Genomic DNA, 19,783 nt, shown 5'->3' with positions numbered 1-19,783 from the left:
TTCTCCAATGTATTCCACCATTTTCCTACAGAAGTCCCACATATTTGATCTCCTGAGATAAAAAATTTCAGATTATGCCACAAGCACTTCGGTTCATCTTCAATTAATCTCTTTCAAGCATCTCTTCAAAATGTTCATCGCTATCAACATTTTTTTTCATATTCTAAGAGTATAACACATCCATAACCTCCCGTCGCTACATGCCAAAGTTTATTTTCTTGTCAAATTTCTTTACTTTGATCTTGACAAGATGCATAACCACCTGATGAATAGTTATCTTTTCCACCATCATGATGGATGTTGATGTGTCTGACAATATGATATCAAACATGGCTTTACTAGATCTTGTAGCCTAACTTGCACCAATCTTTGTTTGCACCTACAACTTCCTAAGAATCACAATTACACGTGGCCAAAATCATTGATCTGTCCTTGACGCCAATGTTTGTGCAAAATAATGCAAAAAACAAGTGCACACAACAAAAAAAACAACCAAATAGCGCAATTTACGAGGTTCAACACAAATCTACCTACGTCCACGGGGAGGTTATTCCACTATCATCGAGTGCAGAGAAAAGAAAAATCGGGTGATTTAGGGTTACAACTCAACACCCATAATTTCTTCATAATTTCTTATATAAATAAGAGGATTAGGGTATACAAATTAGAAAAAAATTTAAATATAGAACATATCATATATTTAGATCTTCTAAAATTAGATTTCACAATATAGAAGGATTCTATAATTATATCTCTCCAAATTATGTTACATAATATTAATTTTTTTAATATACATACTTCCTAATTTACGACCATTGGATTTTAATTCTTTCCATACCAATCTTCACGTGTTTCTTCATCCTCACCTTCAACTTTTTCTTGTTGAATAGTGTGTTTTTATGGGTATATTTCTTTCATTTCAACCTGCAATTCAAAACATACTTACAAGTAACTGAATAGCTTACGACATGCATTAAAAAAATTAATTTAAAAAGTATGCAAATTCAATAATTACATGTGTATATATATATATATATATATATACTTATGTAAATATGTCAATATAATTAAATTAAAAATAATAATAATATAAATCAAAAATAAAAGCAGAGACTAAATTTTATCTGAAACACAATTATCACAATTATATCAATCTATTAAACAGAATCTCAAACAAGAAACTTACATGAAAAATAAATAAATAATCTTTGAAAAAAAACTTGAATTTAATTTGTCAAAAGTTGAAGGCAAATTATGTTCATATTTGCATATAAATCTAGCACATTAGATATCAGCGAAGTGTCTGAAGTCATTAGAATATGGCAATTGATTAGGGCTATCATATGAAACTTGAAGAAAAAAGAAGAAGGTGAAAGGGAGCTTGTCAGTTAAGTAGTAAGCTCAAATGCCAGTAAATTTCTGACAAAAAGTAGCCGAGATTCTTAATTAAATTTTTCTCCCAAGTAATGTTGTGGAGATTGCCCTATTTTCCAATGTTGTTGGGTGAGATGAACAACTCCTATTACCGACGAATAGACCCATTGTGTTGGTCCATCTTTCTACAAATGGATAAGCCATATCGATACTGCTATTGATCACTTTCACATACTTGGATCTTTATTGGACTGCCAATCTAGTATCTTATTTTTATAGTTTTTTAATTTATTGTTCAAATTTCAACTAAATTTTTTCATAAGTTATTTTTAATTTTCTTTGAAGATTAAGTAGTAAGGGATTAATTTTGTTGTAGTAGATATGCTCTCATTGTTCTTAATCATTAATTGAGAGATATATTCATACTCTCAACAACTCCATTTCATTATGGAGTTTATTGTGCCATTCTCTTCATGTCATTCGAAAGATATAATAACTTTTTACTTTACATAGTTATGCTCCCTATCCATTGTCTGTCATAGGCATTTTATTTTAAGCCCATTCTCTAGCAAACTTTTCCCCTACATAAAGTTGGAGGCCTAGTTTGCTTATATGACTTGGCATTTTATATTGGAGCTTTTAATTTGCCTTGTACTGGTGATAGCTCCTACCATTCATATGTTATAAATTAAATTGAGTATGCATGTCTTGTTGCCGGGAGAAATCATAAAGACATATTTTGTCACTTTGCAAGTACTACATTAAAAATAGCATGATATGTTTTCATCTAGCAATCCCATGGAGATCAAGTTTCTCCTGGTACCAAAAATTTTGTAACTTTGTTCTGCTTTCAAATATTTTCATTTATGTAATCATCATCACTTCATCAATAGCTAAAATTCTCAAGGGTTAATCATCACAAAAAAGGATAAATTCTCATAACCCAATATATGCTAATTTAACATTAGATGTTTATTTGAGGAAGAGTGGATAAATACTCTGGAAGCCAACATTTAGAATTTCATAGTGCTGCTTGTCCAAAATATAAGTGCTTCCAAAATATATTCCACAAAGACATTCAAGTCACTTATTTTGGCTTTTAACTTCATTCTGAGGATTAAATCTATTGTTTATTTGGGATTTAAATCTATTGTTATATAGCTTCATGCTGAGTGATTTATGATATCTGCTGATCTCCTTCCAAATAGAATCCCAGCTTTCCGATTGTAATGAAAACAAGTAGGGAACATTTACATGCATACCACTGAATTTACATATCTATGCTTTCTACATTTATGCCACCCAGATATATCATATCGCATCATAAATGTCATCATTTTTAACTTTTAGAATATAAAATACATTTTTTCATGTAAGAGTAAAGTGATTTGGTAGTGAAATTTGAAGTCTATATGTCAGATATGTGAATACATAAAAATTTAGTGTTATGATTGTAAATCTTCCAAATAAAACCGTAGAACTTGATTTTAACAAAGTTGAAAGTTGAACGCATTAAAGTACTCAACAATTGAAGCTTCCTCCAATATATATATTTCTTAAGAAAAAACAGAAAAAAAATGCAACAGAAAGAATTACAGAAACAGACTACAAATAAGACTCAAGTAAGACACATCAAACAACAAATCATAACCCATGTTGAAGTCTACTGGAAAACACCAAATGTTTAAATGGAGATATCAAAACAATACCCAACAATTCAACATTGGCAGCTTCCCCCTTAGCACCTACACATTAAACGAAGGAAAGACAGAATATGCAATTATAATTAAAATTGAAACGTCGGATTTCAAGCAGAAATCTCAGTGTCATTGGAAGAGAGATCGTGCTTCGATGATGTCTTCTGTTTTCTCCCATTCCTCCTGTTGCTTCCTCTGCCAACCGAAGACGGCATTGCCTCGTTGGTCTGTCATCACAACACACAATTCACATTAAGACCTCCGCATCAAATGCTCATTTGATCTCCACATAGCATCATTTTGAGAGAGGTACGAAAATATTATAGCGTTGGAAGTTAATTTTGATTTTTAACAATTTTCATTCAAATGATGTGTTTGGAAAAGTTCATTGTTTTCCACAAAATATGTTTCAGAATTTAACCAAACAAGCCCTTGAAAATCAGTGAGCAATGAAGAAATAAAAAAAATAAAATAAAACGTAAGTAGTGAGAAATAGATTATCATTCTCTACTCTGCAGCTAGTTAAGATGAATTTTATTTTTATTCTTATGTTAAAACATGTATTCTTACCGTTAAAAAATTTAAAAATATTTTTGAAAACAAGCTGATCTATTTTTTTATTTCTAAAATAAAAAATATAAACAATATACTCAACAAACATAAAATCTAAAATAAAAACAATAAACCAAAAAAATAAACACAATTCCTAATGACTTTTGTTGAGAAATTTAGGGCAAAGAAACACAAGAATCGACACAAATCCAGAAGAAAACACAGAGATTTAACGAGGCTCGACAAAAATGCCTACATACTCGGGAGTAGAGCGGCGGTTTTCCTTCAATTCAAAAAAAGAGTACAGAATACAGGTTAAGATGAATTTTATTTTTATTCTTATGTTAAAAAACATGTATTCTTACTGTTAAAAAATTTAAAAATATTTTTAAAAACAAGCTGATCTATTTTTTTTATTTCTAAAATAAAAAATATAAACAATATACTCTGTTAACATAAAATCTAAAATAAAAACAATAAACCAAAAAAATAAACATGATTCCTAATGACTTTTGTTGAGAAATTTAGGGCAAAGAAACACAAGAATCGACACAAATCCAGAAGAAAACACAGAGATTTAACAAGGCTCGACAAAAATACCTACATCCTCGGAAGTAGAGCGGCGGTTTTCCTTCAATTTAAAAAAAGAGTACATAATACAAAATAAAGGCCTAGGGTTACAAATAGACAAATATATAACCCTGAAGTGCAATATGTAATTTATAGTTGCTCCCACATTCCCAACTTACGTAATGAAACTCCCCAGATTGGACAGATGTTTCCGCTCCGCTCCAGGAAATGTCTCTTATATGGTATATGAGTCATACCTAACAAATCTCTACCTTGCGAATATTCAGCCCCTTAGGAGAAAGAAAATACCTTGGAGTTTCTCACATGCACCGAAGTGGGTTGGGCTACCATGGTCTAGCAACTGTAAACATTCAACAAGTCCAAACAATGCAAGAGCTTGTTGATAGTAACTGACTTAGTCAACATATCAACTGCAATTTCATCAGTATGAACCTTCTGCAACAGTATCTCGCCATAAGTAATCAATTCTCTGATCTTGTGATACCTGACATCAATATGCTTAGTTCTTGCATGGTACACCTGGTTCTTAGCCAAAAAAATAGCACTTTAACTATCATAATACAACTGAATTCCACCTTGCTCAACACCTAGTTCCTTTATTAGCTAAAGAAGCCATAAGGCTTCTTTAGCAGCTTCAGCTACTACCATGTACTCATGCTTTAGTTACAAATAATGACACTATACTGAATTGTTGATACCAACATATAGGTCTTCCACCAAGAGTAAACAAATACTCAGTTCTAGACCTTTTGTCATCCAAATCACTTGCATAATCTAAATTCATGTGCCCCACAACTGAAGGATCATCATGGTGACTGCCAAAAATAATTTAAAGTCCTACAGTGCACTTCAAATACCTAAAAATCCACTTGGCTGCTTCCCAATATCACATTCCAGGTTTAGATATGTATTTGCAGACTTGACCAACAGCATGAGCCAAATCAGGGTGATACATTAAACAGTCAACTACACTGGCATATGAAACCTTTGTCACGTCTTCTATTTCCCCATCTGTATTCAGACACTGTTCTGACGAAAGCTTAAAATGATATGCCAATGGAGTGCTCACGGGCTTTGCTTTGGGCATCTCAAATTTGTCCAGCACTTTCTCAACATAGCCTCGTTGAGATAAATATAGTCGTTTTGAGCCTCTATCCCGATGAATTTTCATTCCAAGAATCTTCTTTGTATGACCCAAGTCTTTCATGTCAAATTTCTGGCTCAATAAAGCTTTCAAACCAAGGACATCATGCATATTCTTTGCAACAATCAGTATATTGTCAACATACAGCAACAAAAAATAATGGAATCATCATCGAGGCTTTTGATATAGACACAACAATCATACTCACATCTCTTGTAGTCAATCTGAATCATGTAGGATTCAAAATGCTTGTATCATTGACTTGGAGATTGTTTTATCTCATACAACGATTTCTTTAATTTGCAAATTAGATGTTTCTGTCCAAGTTGAGCAAACCCTTCTGTCTACTTCATGTAAATCTGTTCTTCTAAATCACGATGCAAGAATGCAGTTTTAACATTCATCTGCTTCAGATGCAAATCTCAAATAGTTACTAAAGCAAGCACTGCCCTGATTGAATTATGTCTGATCACAGAAGAAAAGATTTCATCATAATCTATTTCCTTCTACTATGAAAAACCCTTTGTTACCAGTCAAGCCTTGAACTTTTCTCTTTCTTTTTCTGATACTACTGGTTTCTTTTTGTACACTCACTTGCACCCAATATTCTTCTTTCCCTCAAAAAACTGAACTAGCTCTCATATGAAAATTTTCTGCAAAAACTTCATCTCCTCAGCCATTGCACCCATCAATTTCTCTTTCTCCTGACTGGTGATAGCTCATTGGAAAGTGATTGGATCATCGTTGCTGATGAGAAGTACACAAGAGATCAAGTTTTCATAACTCAATCTGTTAAGAGGTCTTTATATTGATGTGTCTCTGTCTATCTCTAGCTAGATTTTAATTCTGCAATTTATCTGTATTGGAATCACCAGGTGTTGGTTCTGAACTTCTATCTCAGTTGCTACTGGATGTTGTTCTAGATGAATCTGCACTGTATCTGAATTGGAACTGTTCACTTGCATATTGTCTTAATTCTGCTGCAATATGGATTGTTCATCAAAAACTGCATTTCTATTGATCATCATCTTCTTTGCAATCGGATCCCAAAACTTGTATCATTTCACACCTTTTTAATAGCCCAGAAAGATACACTTATTGGATTTTGCATCAAGTTTTGATCTTTTATCTCAAGGTACATGCATATAAGCAGGACAACAAAAAATTCGTTAATAATTAAAATTAATCGGATTATTTGTCCATACCTCTTCTACAACATTGTCACCTAATGATGCCCGAGGCGATCTATTGATGAGATAGCATGTCATATTCACAGTCTCAGCCCAGAAACTTTTAGGAAGCTCTGCATTCAGTTTCAAGCACTTTGCTCTCACTTAAGAACTTGTTCATCCTTTCTGCAATGTCATTCTGCTGTGAAGTCTTGCGCACTAAAAATGTCTCTGAATCTCATGCTTCTCACAAAATTTCTGAAACTGTGAATATGTGTATTCTATGTCATTATCAGACCTTAAATACTTGATATTTCTGTTAGTTTGGTTCTTCACCTCAGCTTTCAACAGCTTGAATTTGGAGAAACCTTCAAATTTCTGTTTCAAGAAATACACTTAAACTTTCCTGGAGAAATCATCAATAAATGTAACATAATACAAAGATCATCTCAATAACAATTCTCTAATTGGGCCCCATACATCAGAATGCACATAATCAAGAATCTCTTCAATTTTGTGTTTTTTAGTCATAAAACTGACTCTAGCCTATTTTCCAAGAACACAAAACTTACAAAAATCGAGTTTGCAGCTTTTAACACCATGTAACAACTTTATTTTATGCAATTCAGTCATCCCACATTCACTAAGATGACCCAGATGCATATGTCATATATTTGTTTTATTTTTATCTGACTCAACAGAATGAATTTCAACTACAACTGTACTCCCCAACAGTTTGTAGATATTACTTGCAGTTAACATTCCTTTCATCACAGTCAGTGCACCCTTAACAATTCTGATGATTTTCCCATCCTTATTTATCTTAGGAATGAAACTATTTCTATGTAGAGTGCCCAAGGAAATCAAATTCTTCTTCAAATGTGGAATATGTCTGACATCACATAATGTTCTAACAGTGTCATCATACATTTTAGTTCTGATTTCATCAATATCAACAATATTGCAGTGTTTATGATCATCTAAATCACTCACTCCTAGGTGTTATGTGATAAGAGAATCCTGAATGAAGAATTCATGCATCCATAAACTGAGTTGATGAAACATAAAGCATATCTCATCGTCGCAATCTGAATTGTCCTCGTGAACTCCACCTGGACAAAGTCGCCTGGTCGCGATGTCGCGAATCCCTCTGCATCACGGAAGAAGTCGCGCCGAAGCCTGCATGAAGAACACTTGGTCTGAAGCAGCGTGGAAACTTCTTCCTCGATCGAAACTGTCATTCGATCTTCTGCTCGCGAACTGCTCAAAACCGGGCAAATCTCTCTCGCCTCCTCGTCGCAAAAGAAGGGGTGTCGTACGCCGGGTCGCGGTTCGTCTGCTCTTCCTGCGTCGAACGTCGAACATTTGTCTTCGCCGACGAACTGTCGCAATTCGTCGAACTCTGAAGCCCTAGCCGAACCTTTTCTGCTAAATCTTCTTCTTCCCTGCGCCGAAATTTCTCCTCTATACCCTATAACTTCGCTCTGATACTACTTGTTGAGAAATTTAGAACAAAGAAACACAAGAATCAACACTAATGCAGAAAAAAGAATCAACGCAGAGGGTTACGAGGTTCAACAAAGATGTCTACGTCCTCGGGAGCAGAGCAACGACTTTCCTTCAATTCAGAAAAAAAAGTACAGACTACAGAATAAAAACCTAGGGCTAGAAATAGACATATATATAAACTTTGAATACAATATGTAATTACCAAATTACCCACGTACCGTACCGCGGAGAGTTACCCCTGCACCCCCAACCCACATAACGAAACTCCCCAGATTGGACAGATGTTTCCGCTTCATTCTGCTCCGCTCCAGGATCTATTTCTTATATGGTATATGAGTCATACCTAACAACTTAATTTATTATTTATTCTTAAGGTTTTTCTTCATCATCCCAACTTCAAATGGCTAAACTATAGAAAATACAAGCTTCTCGTTGGCACAATATAAAAATATCAACCAGATTAATTAATTTTAGTCTAAAAATAAATTTTATATTAACCTTTTAAAAAATATAATGTTTGTATTCAACAAAATGAACCTTCCTACAACTCGCATACGGATAGGGCAGAATCTCAAAGACCAACCAAATTTTATTGGCAAAATAAAATCCGGCGGATGCAGTTCACCAAATGCTTCTGCATAAAAAAAAAATTGCCCGGTATGCAATTATTCATTGTGCCGGTCCAAGGTTGGAAAATATGTCAGCATCTGCCTAAGCTCTCCTTTGCCCAATTCGCCCTACCTGCTTCTATCCGTCATGCTATAGCCTGGCCCGCAGTATACTTTTAGTTTAAATATTCTAGATAAGAGTAAAAGGTTTACCTCACCTTAAAAAACAAGAATATTAAATAATTTATATGCTAATTGTATCAACTTCAAATGGCTAAACTATAGCAAATACACGCCTCTCGTTGGCACACTATAAAAATATCAACCAGATTAATTAATTTTAGTCTAAAAATAAATTTTATATTAACCTTTTAAAAAATATAATGTTTGTATTCAACAAAATGAACCTTCCTACAACTCGCATACGGATAGGGCAGAATCTCAAAGACCAACCAAATTTTATTGGCAAAATAAAATCCGGCGGATGCAGTTCACCAAATGCTTCTGCATAAAAAAAAAATTGCCCGGTATGCAATTATTCACTGTGCCGGTCCAAGGTTGGAAAATATGTCAGCATCTGCCTAAGCTCTCCTTTGCCCAATTCGCCCTACCTGCTTCTATCCGTCATGCTATAGCCTGGCCCGCAGTATACTTTTAGTTTAAATATTCTAGATAAGAGTAAAAGGTTTACCTCACCTTAAAAAACAAGAATATTAAATAATTTATATGCTAATTGTATTAAAATATTCGGATAACCCTATAGCACTATGTCAAGAAAGACTACTGGCTACATAGAAAAATAAATAAATAAACTTAAATAGATTAGCCTGTATTGTCTTCGTCATATTAAACAATTTGCAAATGGGAAGATAAAATAGAATCCGTATAAAGCCGAAACCGGAATCAAGTCGTTTTCCTCAACGCCACTGCTCAACTTGCATTGGTTATTAGGTGCAGGGATGAGTGGATGGATAACTATTGACGAATGAATGAAATTAGTTGTGTTCTACAAAAAAAGAAACACTGTATTACAAAATTAGAAAAATAAAGGCAAATAACACCCCAAAACTTAATGAGCCCAACAAAAAATATTACGGAAATTGACATACAATATTAAAATTTGACATGATAAAATTAATATTTATATTTATAATACTATTGTGATAGACCTATGTATGAAAATAGTGAATTTAAATTTTTAAAAGCAGTTAATAGTGGTATTTTTAGCGTGATATTAAAAATTTGAGTGCTTTGTATGTAAATGCTCAAAAATACTAAACAAAACTTCGATATTGATAAATATTTTGCTATTATTGGCCATTGGGTATTGGCACTAAATATCTATAGATGCAACCTTATTTACTGATGTGGAGTAAACCTATGATAAGGAAATATGAGCTTCAGTGATGTCCATGCATCAAGAGTGTGATTAAATAATGATGATACCATAACTCTAGCATTATATCACGTCAGGATTCATAGAATCTGGCAACGATTTGAAGGTTTTGACCAAGATCTGATGATCAAAATCCAAATCCACCATCAATTTGAAATCAAAATGGCTTTATTCTCTATTTTTCAGGCAGGGTGAGCTTGAACCAGAAACTATGATTTTTTTTACTTTATTTCTAAACAACCAATGTGCTACATATTTGAGCACTTCTCTATTTCTAGATCGATCGGAGAACTAATATGTCATTGATAAGAGACATTTAAAAGTAATACATATCCCTAAATGTGGTGATATATCCATCCCATGTGCACTTCACCAAAAACAAAGATATCGAAGTAACTTTGATCCCATAGTATATAAACACCATTTAAGGAGGTGATCAAATTGACTCTTGACTTCATTTCATTATTTATCCGTTGAGTTGCCATAGAGTTTTCTCCTGCCTTCAAGCTCCGGTATTGATTTGGGCTTTATATAATCTCTTCCCAAGAGACATTTCCTCCAATATGTTCATTGATTTCTCAGCTATTTGTAGGCATGAAATAAACCCATGCTAAAGATGGTACCTTGCTCGAATCTCAACTAATTAAAAATCAATTATTAGCGCATTTATGCTCAATTTCATTTTGAGAAAACCATCCCATTCTAACTGATCAGCTAAACATCTCTATCATTCATGTATAAAGTTAAATTTTACCAACAAACTCTGTCTAAACAGCTTTCTCAAAGGTGCATTGAAGTTCGATGTCCTCCAAAAAAAATCATCCCAACCTTAATAATCAACTAAATATCGATGACAACCCAAGGTCTACAAGTAATCTCTGTCTAAACATCATTTTCAAAGGTAAACAAATGTGCTAACTCGACTAATAAGTAGACCTCACTCTCCTTCAAACCGGAATAGGGATTGTTGTGTTAATCAAGTACAAAATAGTAGGATTACAACTCTTCCTTATATAATGAAGAATATGTATACAGCTCTTGAGGGCAATTTTATTCATACCCTTTGGGTCTATGTCTAATGAATGAGGAATTACAACATGAAATCATTCCTTTCATATGAGGTCTTGTCAAACAGGAATAGACCATCCCATCTCACGCATAATAATGGTAGTCACCATGATAATACTCTTGTGGTAACTTCCCTCCATCAAAACAATGCTTTTCCACCTCCTTGACCACCAAAACACAAAGAAGGGTGATCTTGTTGGCACGGTTAGCTCTATCAATCCACCTCAAGCAAACCTAATAACAATGAAACATATTATAGATATAGAAGGGGTAGTTAAATTGCCTCCATATAATGGTGATTTCACCCACAAGTTAAATCATCCTATTCCTCACATGTTCAAAGTTCTACAATTGGCTATGGCTCTGATGAACCTTACAAACAATCTAATTACAATAAGACATCATATATATTCGAAGTACCTCACACTCACTCTTATGCAAGATTCTTCCCATTAAACTTTAAGGGACGCACTTGTATTCCCTTGCTCATAACTACAATGATGCTCTCGTTGAACTAGATAAACTTTTTATCAATTTTTTATCAACTAGTTCTTTTGCAAATCAAGAAATAACTACAAAGTCTCCTTGCATTGCCATGACATCTTTTCAAAATGATGGAGAAACATTAAAAAATTACTTAGATATCCAACTGAGGATTCCAAGCATCTTTGAAGGATCTTCATGGGAGAATTCCACCCTAACCAATTCTAATCAGCCCAAATGTATGAAACTCACAATTATGTTGCAATGATCCACCATGTTGAGGCCCAAATTAGCACTAATGTGGTTATTGAGGTTCACAAACAATGATTCCATCATAGATAAATAAATTATCATTTCTCTAAAAAGTTCATGTATAACTTAAGTAACCCTTCTTAGTTTAAGCGATTCATCGCCAAGGGCACAATGGTCTAACATAAATCATGAAATAAGGCTTGATTCTCTACACTTTGAAATAGAGTACCAAAACACACATGTCTCAAGGATGAGTTGACGAGTCTATCAATTATAAATTACAACAAAAATACCACATAACCTTTACCCTAGCGCATCCTTAGTAGAAAATAAAATTGATTCTTGACTTCATTTCAATATCTAAAGGAAGTTCTGCAGTGCTTCTTTCAAGTTTTCTTATGCCTTCATGCTACATACAGCTTGTGGATCAAAAGTGCCTTGCTATCATAAAATTACACGTAAATATCATTTTCAAAACATGAGCCAAAAATAATACCCCGCAAAAATTTGCCTTCAAAGATTTCAACCGCTTTAAAAAGAATGGCTAAAAATCATACATAGCAATTTTCTGAAAAATCTCCCTCGTAAATGTTGTCATTAAGTTAGGCTATGAAAATTTTACCTAGGAATATTAAGGCTTAAATCTATTCAATATATAAGTTCTATAATACTAAATAGTACAAACATTAATCCAAGGGATGAAAAACTGAAATTTGTTTTTAAAAAAACACCTAACAAAACTAACACGATATTTTAAAATAAAGTATCAAATCTCAGCATTTGCATTAAAAGCAATCAAATTATTAAGAATAACAAGTCATTAAGACAAAGAAAGCAAATTCAACGCGCACTTTAAATTTAGTTGATAATAGTATCAATAGAAGCAGTTCAATCTTATATTTTAAATATACAAAATTTTAATATTACATAAAAACATTGCTTTCAAAAATTAACGATAAAAGCACTAAATCTGCAAATCCATATTTATAATAGTGTGATGCCATTACACATCCTAAATTTCAACATTTACTTAACATATAATAAGTAAATGAGTAAATTATGTACTTGCTAATTAATTTTACGGTACCCACCCAAAAAAAATCTAAAATTACAAAAAATTATACAGGTCAATTCAAAGTGATTTTTTCCCCTTCAAACAGTATTCCCAAAAATAATAAGCGGGGCATTGACATACATACCAAACAATTCTTATATATTTATACATCTAACACCTAAACTTTCACTTTTACATGCATAAAACTCAAATCTTTAACACCACATCAAATATATCATGACACTTGCAAACTATTTAACAGAGAAATATGTATTTCTATAACACCAAAATATTATAAATATAAATATAAAATTTTATGTGTTGAATAAGTAAATACATGTGAATTGGGAGATATGTATCTAAATGTTCCTTAAAAAAAATCAACATGCATTGATTACTATCAACCACAAATTAGTTGTCACTTTCTACACTGTCCAAGTTGACAATTTTGGCAAGTAATGCTTACCTAAAAAATAATCAAACTTATAAGAACAAAAGAAAAAACGTCTGGGATACGTCAGACTGCTCAGCTTTGGCCCCACTCACCAACAAAGCCAAGGTTGAGTCGAGAAACACCCAAATTTATCGTTAAAGTAAGGATTTTCAAAAAATCAAACAAACCAGTTCAAATGAACCAGGGCCATCAGATGGGGTCGAGAAATACAATTATCTTTCACATTCTCGGTTCAGGAGTACTTTGAAATTTTAATTTCATGTGCTGTGCTACATCTTATTATAAAATTATTAATTATAATTTCTTAAAAATGAAAATGGAAGACGGCGTAGAAGAAAAGTTTTTGTATGGGGAAGCATCCAAGCCGCATCTTCAGGACTTCTCCTGAAGTTGTTCCGTAAGAACGATAATTTTTTGTCATTTTAGATCACGTGACTTTTATTTCTACCAAGGTGACAAAGCTACTTCAATCTAAGCCATTGTACTTCTATCTTAAATTTTTTATTTTTTGATAGTGATTATTATTTATAGAGATAAAATATCTATCATTAAATTAACTATTTATATATGTTACATATTATAAGAGTAAAGATCAACACTTTTTTAATCACAATTAATAATTATATATTTCATTAAGGCGGTGTTTGGTAGCCTATTGATAGGAGGATTTAACAATGGATTTAGCTTAAATCCAGCCAAACACCGAAAAAATGAATTTTAAATCCAACACTCAATTAAACCGATATTTCTCTCATTCTGCATGATTTTCCCGGCGTTCCGTCTTTTTCTTCACATGAATCTGGATTTATTAAATCTAAGTTGCAGGCGGATTTCCGATCGGTGGCTTCGAAGCTTCCCTACTTCAAAATGGATTTGACAAATTCAGATTTACTAAATTTTGTTTAACGTAAATCTCCGATGCAGCCAAACACCTAAATTCGACTATAACTCTATAAGAACAATTTTTGGAGAGATGTTTTGTTTTAAACTTAAAAAATTCACGTTTGGAATAGGAATAATTTTTAGTTTATGATTTTCATATAAATATATTTAAACATCTTTAGTTTATCTTCAAAATTTTTAAATATATCTTCGTTTATATTTATTCTAATAAGAATTTTCCATAGAAATAAAACAAAATGCAAAAATATAATTGCAAGCAGACAGAACTCACCCCGAAGCAGAAACCAGCAGATCCACCATCAAACTCTTGCAGCTTTGTCTTGCCGGAAGCCGAGACCAGAACAGAGCCACGACGTTTTCCTCCGCCGCTGCAATCAACTGTTTCAGCATTGCAATAGCCATTACTCGAGGAAGCCGCCATCGTATTCGCAGCGGGAACCCAACCGCAGCTAAACCTGCTGGGATCAAGGTCGTCCTCAAACATATCCATAAACAGCTTTTGTAGATCCTCGAAGCTTTCCTGGTCATTATCCTGCAAACGAAAGCTATGAGGTTTATAATGCCAGCTCTAATGGCGGATATCAGAAAAGTATGCTTTTTTTTTTTTGTTTATTTTGGCATAACTTACATTGGGCTTCGTCTGCTTCATCATGTGAACCATCTCGTCTACAAAGTCACCCATTCCCTGTAGTAGCATAGCAGAGCAGAAAGAAAAAAAAATATATGTATATCAAATTTAAAACGAGGATAACAGTAATATATGACGTTACAGTCGCAGTTAACGGGAAAAAAACTCACGTTTTCGTCATCGTCGCTGTCATAAACTCCCACGTCGTACAGGAATCTCTTATTGGAATCGGATAGAACTGAATAAATCGTAGAAAACCAGAACACAGATTACTTTTTATAATTTTAAATTTGATAAACAAAAACTGACTTTTTTAAACTATTAAGAGCAAAGGGAATCAAGGAGGAACGGACTGGAATATGGAATAAGCTTCTTGGACTTGGATTGCCTGGAACTTTTCTTTTGCTTCCTTGACAGACTCCGATTTTCCAGTCGCAGAGCACCGGTCAGGATGCCATCTCTTTTATCAAGAAATCAACAACAAGAGAAAGACGATTTCAGAAATAGAGAAAGAGAACATTTGAAATCGACAACGAAGCTTAAAAATTGGAGAGAACAACAGAGATTTGATGTTGTTCCTAAAAATTTGGAATATAAAGCAAGAAACCCTATTAGAGAAGTCAAAGAATTTTAAGATATTGGGAGGAAGAAGCAGATGATGAAGAGAAAATAGGAGAAACATATTTGCTTAATCGTCGGACTGTTACCAGAGCAAGCTTCTTGTATGCATTCCGGAGTTCGGCGTCGGAGCACTCCTTTTTGAGACCCAGCACAGAATAGAAGTCGCCGTTCTTACCGCCGCCGGCGGCCATTTCCAGCCAGACGGTTTCCCGTGAAGCTCTCGTAACGGAGATCAGATTGGTAATACTAATATATGGAGAGCTATTCAAGGCAAAACCTTACATCTTTGACACGTAACCCTGCGATTTCTCGAAGAAGCAGGGGAGGAGGAGAAGGGCGGAGGTTCTCGAGGAGAACCAGGCAGCCTCCACGGCTCCACCTCAGGAACTCTCCAGAAACGAGTTCTCATTCCATTTTATCCGCGTTTTCGAGCGGCGTAAAAATGGATGGTGCGGTCAAATTTAGACCAGACATCCAAGCCTGCTATGGCCATGGATGGACAAATTTAAGATCCCTTTTTGGGGCAATTGATAAGAGCAAGGGCAGCGAGGCCGTGAGTTAAATCTCATGTTGTTGTTTCAAGATAAGTTATTTATTTTTAAACGCACAAAATTGATAAGAGCAAGGGCAGCGAGGCCGTGAGTTAATTTCAAGATAAGTTGTTTATTTTTAAACGCACAAGATGCATCAAATATATTCATAATTTGAAAAAATAAGAATTTAGGTAACTCGGTTAAGTCAAAGGCTGTAATGGTCAAGCCCGATCCACCCATATAAAGCTCAGATCAAAAAAAAAAAAAAAAAAAAAAAAAAATTATTTAAGGGAATTTATATACATAGCACATAATTCTTTTTTATTTAGTGTTTATATATCTCACATCCAGATGTTAATATTTATTGACTAAATTTTAATAAAAGGTATAGTTTTTTTATAAGAAATGATTGATATTTAAATATCTATGTGTTTCGTTATTCATATTTTTACAAAAATCCTAACAAAAATCCACTCTCCTCAAATATAAATTTTGTTGCGAAAAAATTCTTTTAGCAAAATTTGAATGACTGTTAGCAAAATTTGGAAGGCACCACAAATACGCTGCGGAAAGTTTCTTACATATTAATTTTGCTAAAAGTCATTTTTTATATAATCCAAATTTTTGCATCTAGATTTTTCTTTTAGGGCCCCATGCTAGCCCTGAATATAGAGTGGGCAGGCTTGGCTATGATTTTTTATATAAAATTTGGGCTTCAGCGCTTTGACTAGTTAAAACCCGATTAACCCAAGCTCATGCCAAGCCTGACCAGCAGTTCTAGTCAGATGTTTTAAATAAAGTTTAATATGTTCAATTTCTTACTTATGAAATTAATGTTAAAATTAATTTAATATATGGTTTTTGTAACTTATATATTTTTTTATAAAATAAAATATTACAATTTTAATTTTATAGAGTTATGAAGCTTACACAAATAAATAAGTTCTAAAAATTTTAAGAGATAATTAAATATATATATATATATCAAGAAGCTCGTGAAAGAAGATCTTAGATGCTCTTATGGGTAGGGTAAGGGACAATTATCTCTGTCACAACAACGCGAAAGAAGATCTTAGATGTTCTGTTGAACAAAGTCAGAGACAACTTTTTTCTTCAAAGCTGAAAAAGATCGCGAAAGAAGATCATGGATGTCATATTTGGCAAGGTCAGAGACAAATTTTTCCTTCACAACAACACGAAAGAAAATCTCAAATGTTTTGTGTGACAGGGTCAAGTAAGACTTTCTTCTTCGCAGAAGTGCAAAAAATGATAGCGAAAGAAAATTTCAGATGTCACGTTGGGCATGTTCAGGGACAACTTTATTCTTTACGACCATGTGAAAGAAGATTTTAGATGTCTTGATGGGCATGAACAATGAAAGCTTTCCTCTTCACAATAATTAAAAAGAAAATTGTCAGAGAAGATCCTGAATGTCAAACCAAGCAAGGTCTAGGAAAATTTTTTGATTCACAACAGCGTGATAGAAAATTCTAAATATCATGTTGGCTAGAGTCTTAGACAACTTTCTTCTTTACTGCAGTGCAAAAGAAAATAGCAAAAGAAGATCTCAAATATTCTGGGCAGAATCGGGGATAACTTTCTTCTTTATAGAAGAGCGAAAGAAGAATACGAAAAATCATGGTTGTTCTACCAGGCAATGTCAGTGAGAATTTTCTCTTTCACAGTAGCACAAAAGATGATCTCAGATATTGTGCTAGGCATGGTTGGGACAACCTTCACATATTCTTGTTTATTTTTAGGCTTAAAATTGCCCAAAAAAAATACTGCTAAAAATATATCCAATATTACTTTAGCTCACGGATCATTGATGTGGTTGTCTACCTTCAATTCGATCACTCCCCCTTTCCATCGTACAGTCTAGCGTCCCACGGATTGTTTGTAATCCATTCCCAAGAGCCTGTCGTCTATGCTAATGGATCGTTGATGTAGCCATCCACCAACCATTAGATAGCTCTGGCCTTTGACCAACTCCAGCCACCTATAACCTCCGTCGTCTCCGGCCACTGCCACCTTCAGCCAAATTCAACAGCCGTGATAGTCGGGCGCCTCCTACCAACTTCAGTCCTTGCCTCAAGCCAACTCTTATTGCTATCTTCGGTCACCACTGGCGTTAGTTCCTCCAGCTAGCTCCAGCTCCTACCGGGCCACCTCCTACCACCCGCCACCGCCCTTCTTGCGACTAGCCTTTAACCACCATTGTCAGCCAACTCCGACCACTTTCAGGTCGCCTTCGGCGAACTCCAGACGTTCTATACCAGCCCCCGGTACCCCTCGACATTGTTACCGCCACCTCCTACCAACTCTAAGCACCGTTGGACCGCCACTGGTCAACGTCGACCACCACCATCATCCACCGCATCTAGCTAACTCCGGAGGTCACCGCAGCTGTCGAACACAAGCCACTGTCGGCCGCCAACCACCTTTGGTCACATTTATTGGCCAACTTCGATAGTTGCCTTTGTCGGTCACCATTGACCAACTTCGACTGCTGCACTGCCAATCCGCCATCAAACTTTACGTGTCACCACTGCGAGCTACCTCCAATCACTCCAATTTTCGCCATAGCTGTCGTTGGTCACCTTCGACCTCCGGCCAACTTCGATCGCCACCTCTAGTGGCAAATTAACAATTCAAGTTTGTGAAAGAAATGAGATTTGAACCCATGACCTCACACAAATGAAATGAGTGACCCGTCGAATGGCGAGAGTATACACAAATGAAATGAGTGACCCGTCGAATGGCGAGAGGATACTATTATACGAGCCTCCAACCACCCTTAATATGCCTAACAATTCGAGTACCACCTCGTTAAGGCCAACTGTGCCAGAGAGAATACAAACTCCCGACCTGAGAGGTCTTGTACTGTGGATGTCAACCAACTGTGGACTAGCATCCTGCACCGTAAAGTTGGCTAACTATGATGGTTGTCGCCTCCGGCCACCACTTCCGCTAGATGCCGCCGCCTTCCAACAGCTATGGCAGCTGCCACCTCATGTCGATTGATAAAACTCATAAGAATTGCATGCGATGTATGTAAATGCCCCTATTTTATTTTGTATATAAATATGTGTGCAAAAAAGAAAAATATTTTAAAGCATTTGTATCGTAGTTTCAATCACCCCCAAAATTATGAAGTAATCCATTTTTTTTATTTTATGAGCTTAATCTCATAAATAATAAATCAAAAGTTATTCGATGCAGATCAAATTATCTAGCAACATTTATTCTTAAATCTTGTCGTCATATTCTTTTCGAAATGAATAAATAATGTCGAGAAAAGTGAAATGGGATAGGAAGTGGGGTGGGCATCGGGAACTAAGGCTGGTTGAAAAAAAAATTATATCCCCCGCACTTTACGAAGTCCCCATTTAAAAAAGAGAAAGAAAGAGTTATAATATTTTCTTATTTTCTTTCTTTTTGTTAAGAAAAAAAATTTATTTTTTACACTTTAAATTTTCTTAGGGAAGAGAGAAAGCGAAGGCCTAACCAATTTTTACACTAAGGCTGATTGTAAACAAGCCGAACACGAGCGAGCCCGAGTTCAACTCATATTTGACTCATTTATATTTCGAGCTCAAAAAATGTGTTCGTGTTCGGTCGTTTGCTTAGCGAGTCGAACACGAGCCGTTTACGAATAAAGAGTCATTTTTTGACAACTCTAACAACGAGATTACAAAATATAAAGAGCAGTCAATAATGAGTAGCCATAAGATGTTAAAGATTGGG

The 19,783-nt window shown here is 34.6% G+C and overlaps 1 protein-coding gene across 1 annotated transcript; it reads right to left on the bottom strand.

The window, feature by feature from the left end:
• Nucleotides 1-2,971: 2,971 nt before the first annotated feature.
• Nucleotides 2,972-15,257, bottom strand: LOC110030253. The gene is made up of 5 exons (XM_020732878.1): nt 15,242-15,257; nt 15,053-15,119; nt 14,883-14,939; nt 14,526-14,786; nt 2,972-3,298 (listed from the first exon to the last, which is right to left on the bottom strand). The coding sequence occupies exons 3-5, from the start codon at nt 14,934-14,936 to the stop codon at nt 3,182-3,184; spliced, it is 432 nt and encodes a 143-aa protein (XP_020588537.1). The 5' UTR covers nt 14,937-14,939; nt 15,053-15,119; nt 15,242-15,257; the 3' UTR covers nt 2,972-3,181.
• Nucleotides 15,258-19,783: the final 4,526 nt, after the last annotated feature.

This window comes from Phalaenopsis equestris, unplaced genomic scaffold (assembly GCF_001263595.1).
Source record: "Phalaenopsis equestris unplaced genomic scaffold, ASM126359v1 Scaffold000686, whole genome shotgun sequence".
Taxonomy (NCBI): Eukaryota; Viridiplantae; Streptophyta; class Magnoliopsida; order Asparagales; family Orchidaceae; genus Phalaenopsis; species Phalaenopsis equestris.
Note: the sequence above shows the minus strand (reverse complement) of the source record. Positions and strands in the feature narration are given on the sequence as shown.

Coding starts and splice junctions, on each gene's coding strand:
- LOC110030253 (XM_020732878.1), bottom strand. CDS start 14,936: ATGGGTGACTTTGTAGACGAGATGGTTCACATGATGAAGCAGACGAAG. Junction 14,787..14,882: donor TGAAGCAGACGAAGCCCAAT/GTAAGTTATGCC, acceptor TTTCGTTTGCAG/GATAATGACCAGGAAAGCTT. Junction 3,299..14,525: donor CTGCTGGTTTCTGCTTCGGG/GTGAGTTCTGTC, acceptor TTGTGATGACAG/ACCAACGAGGCAATGCCGTC.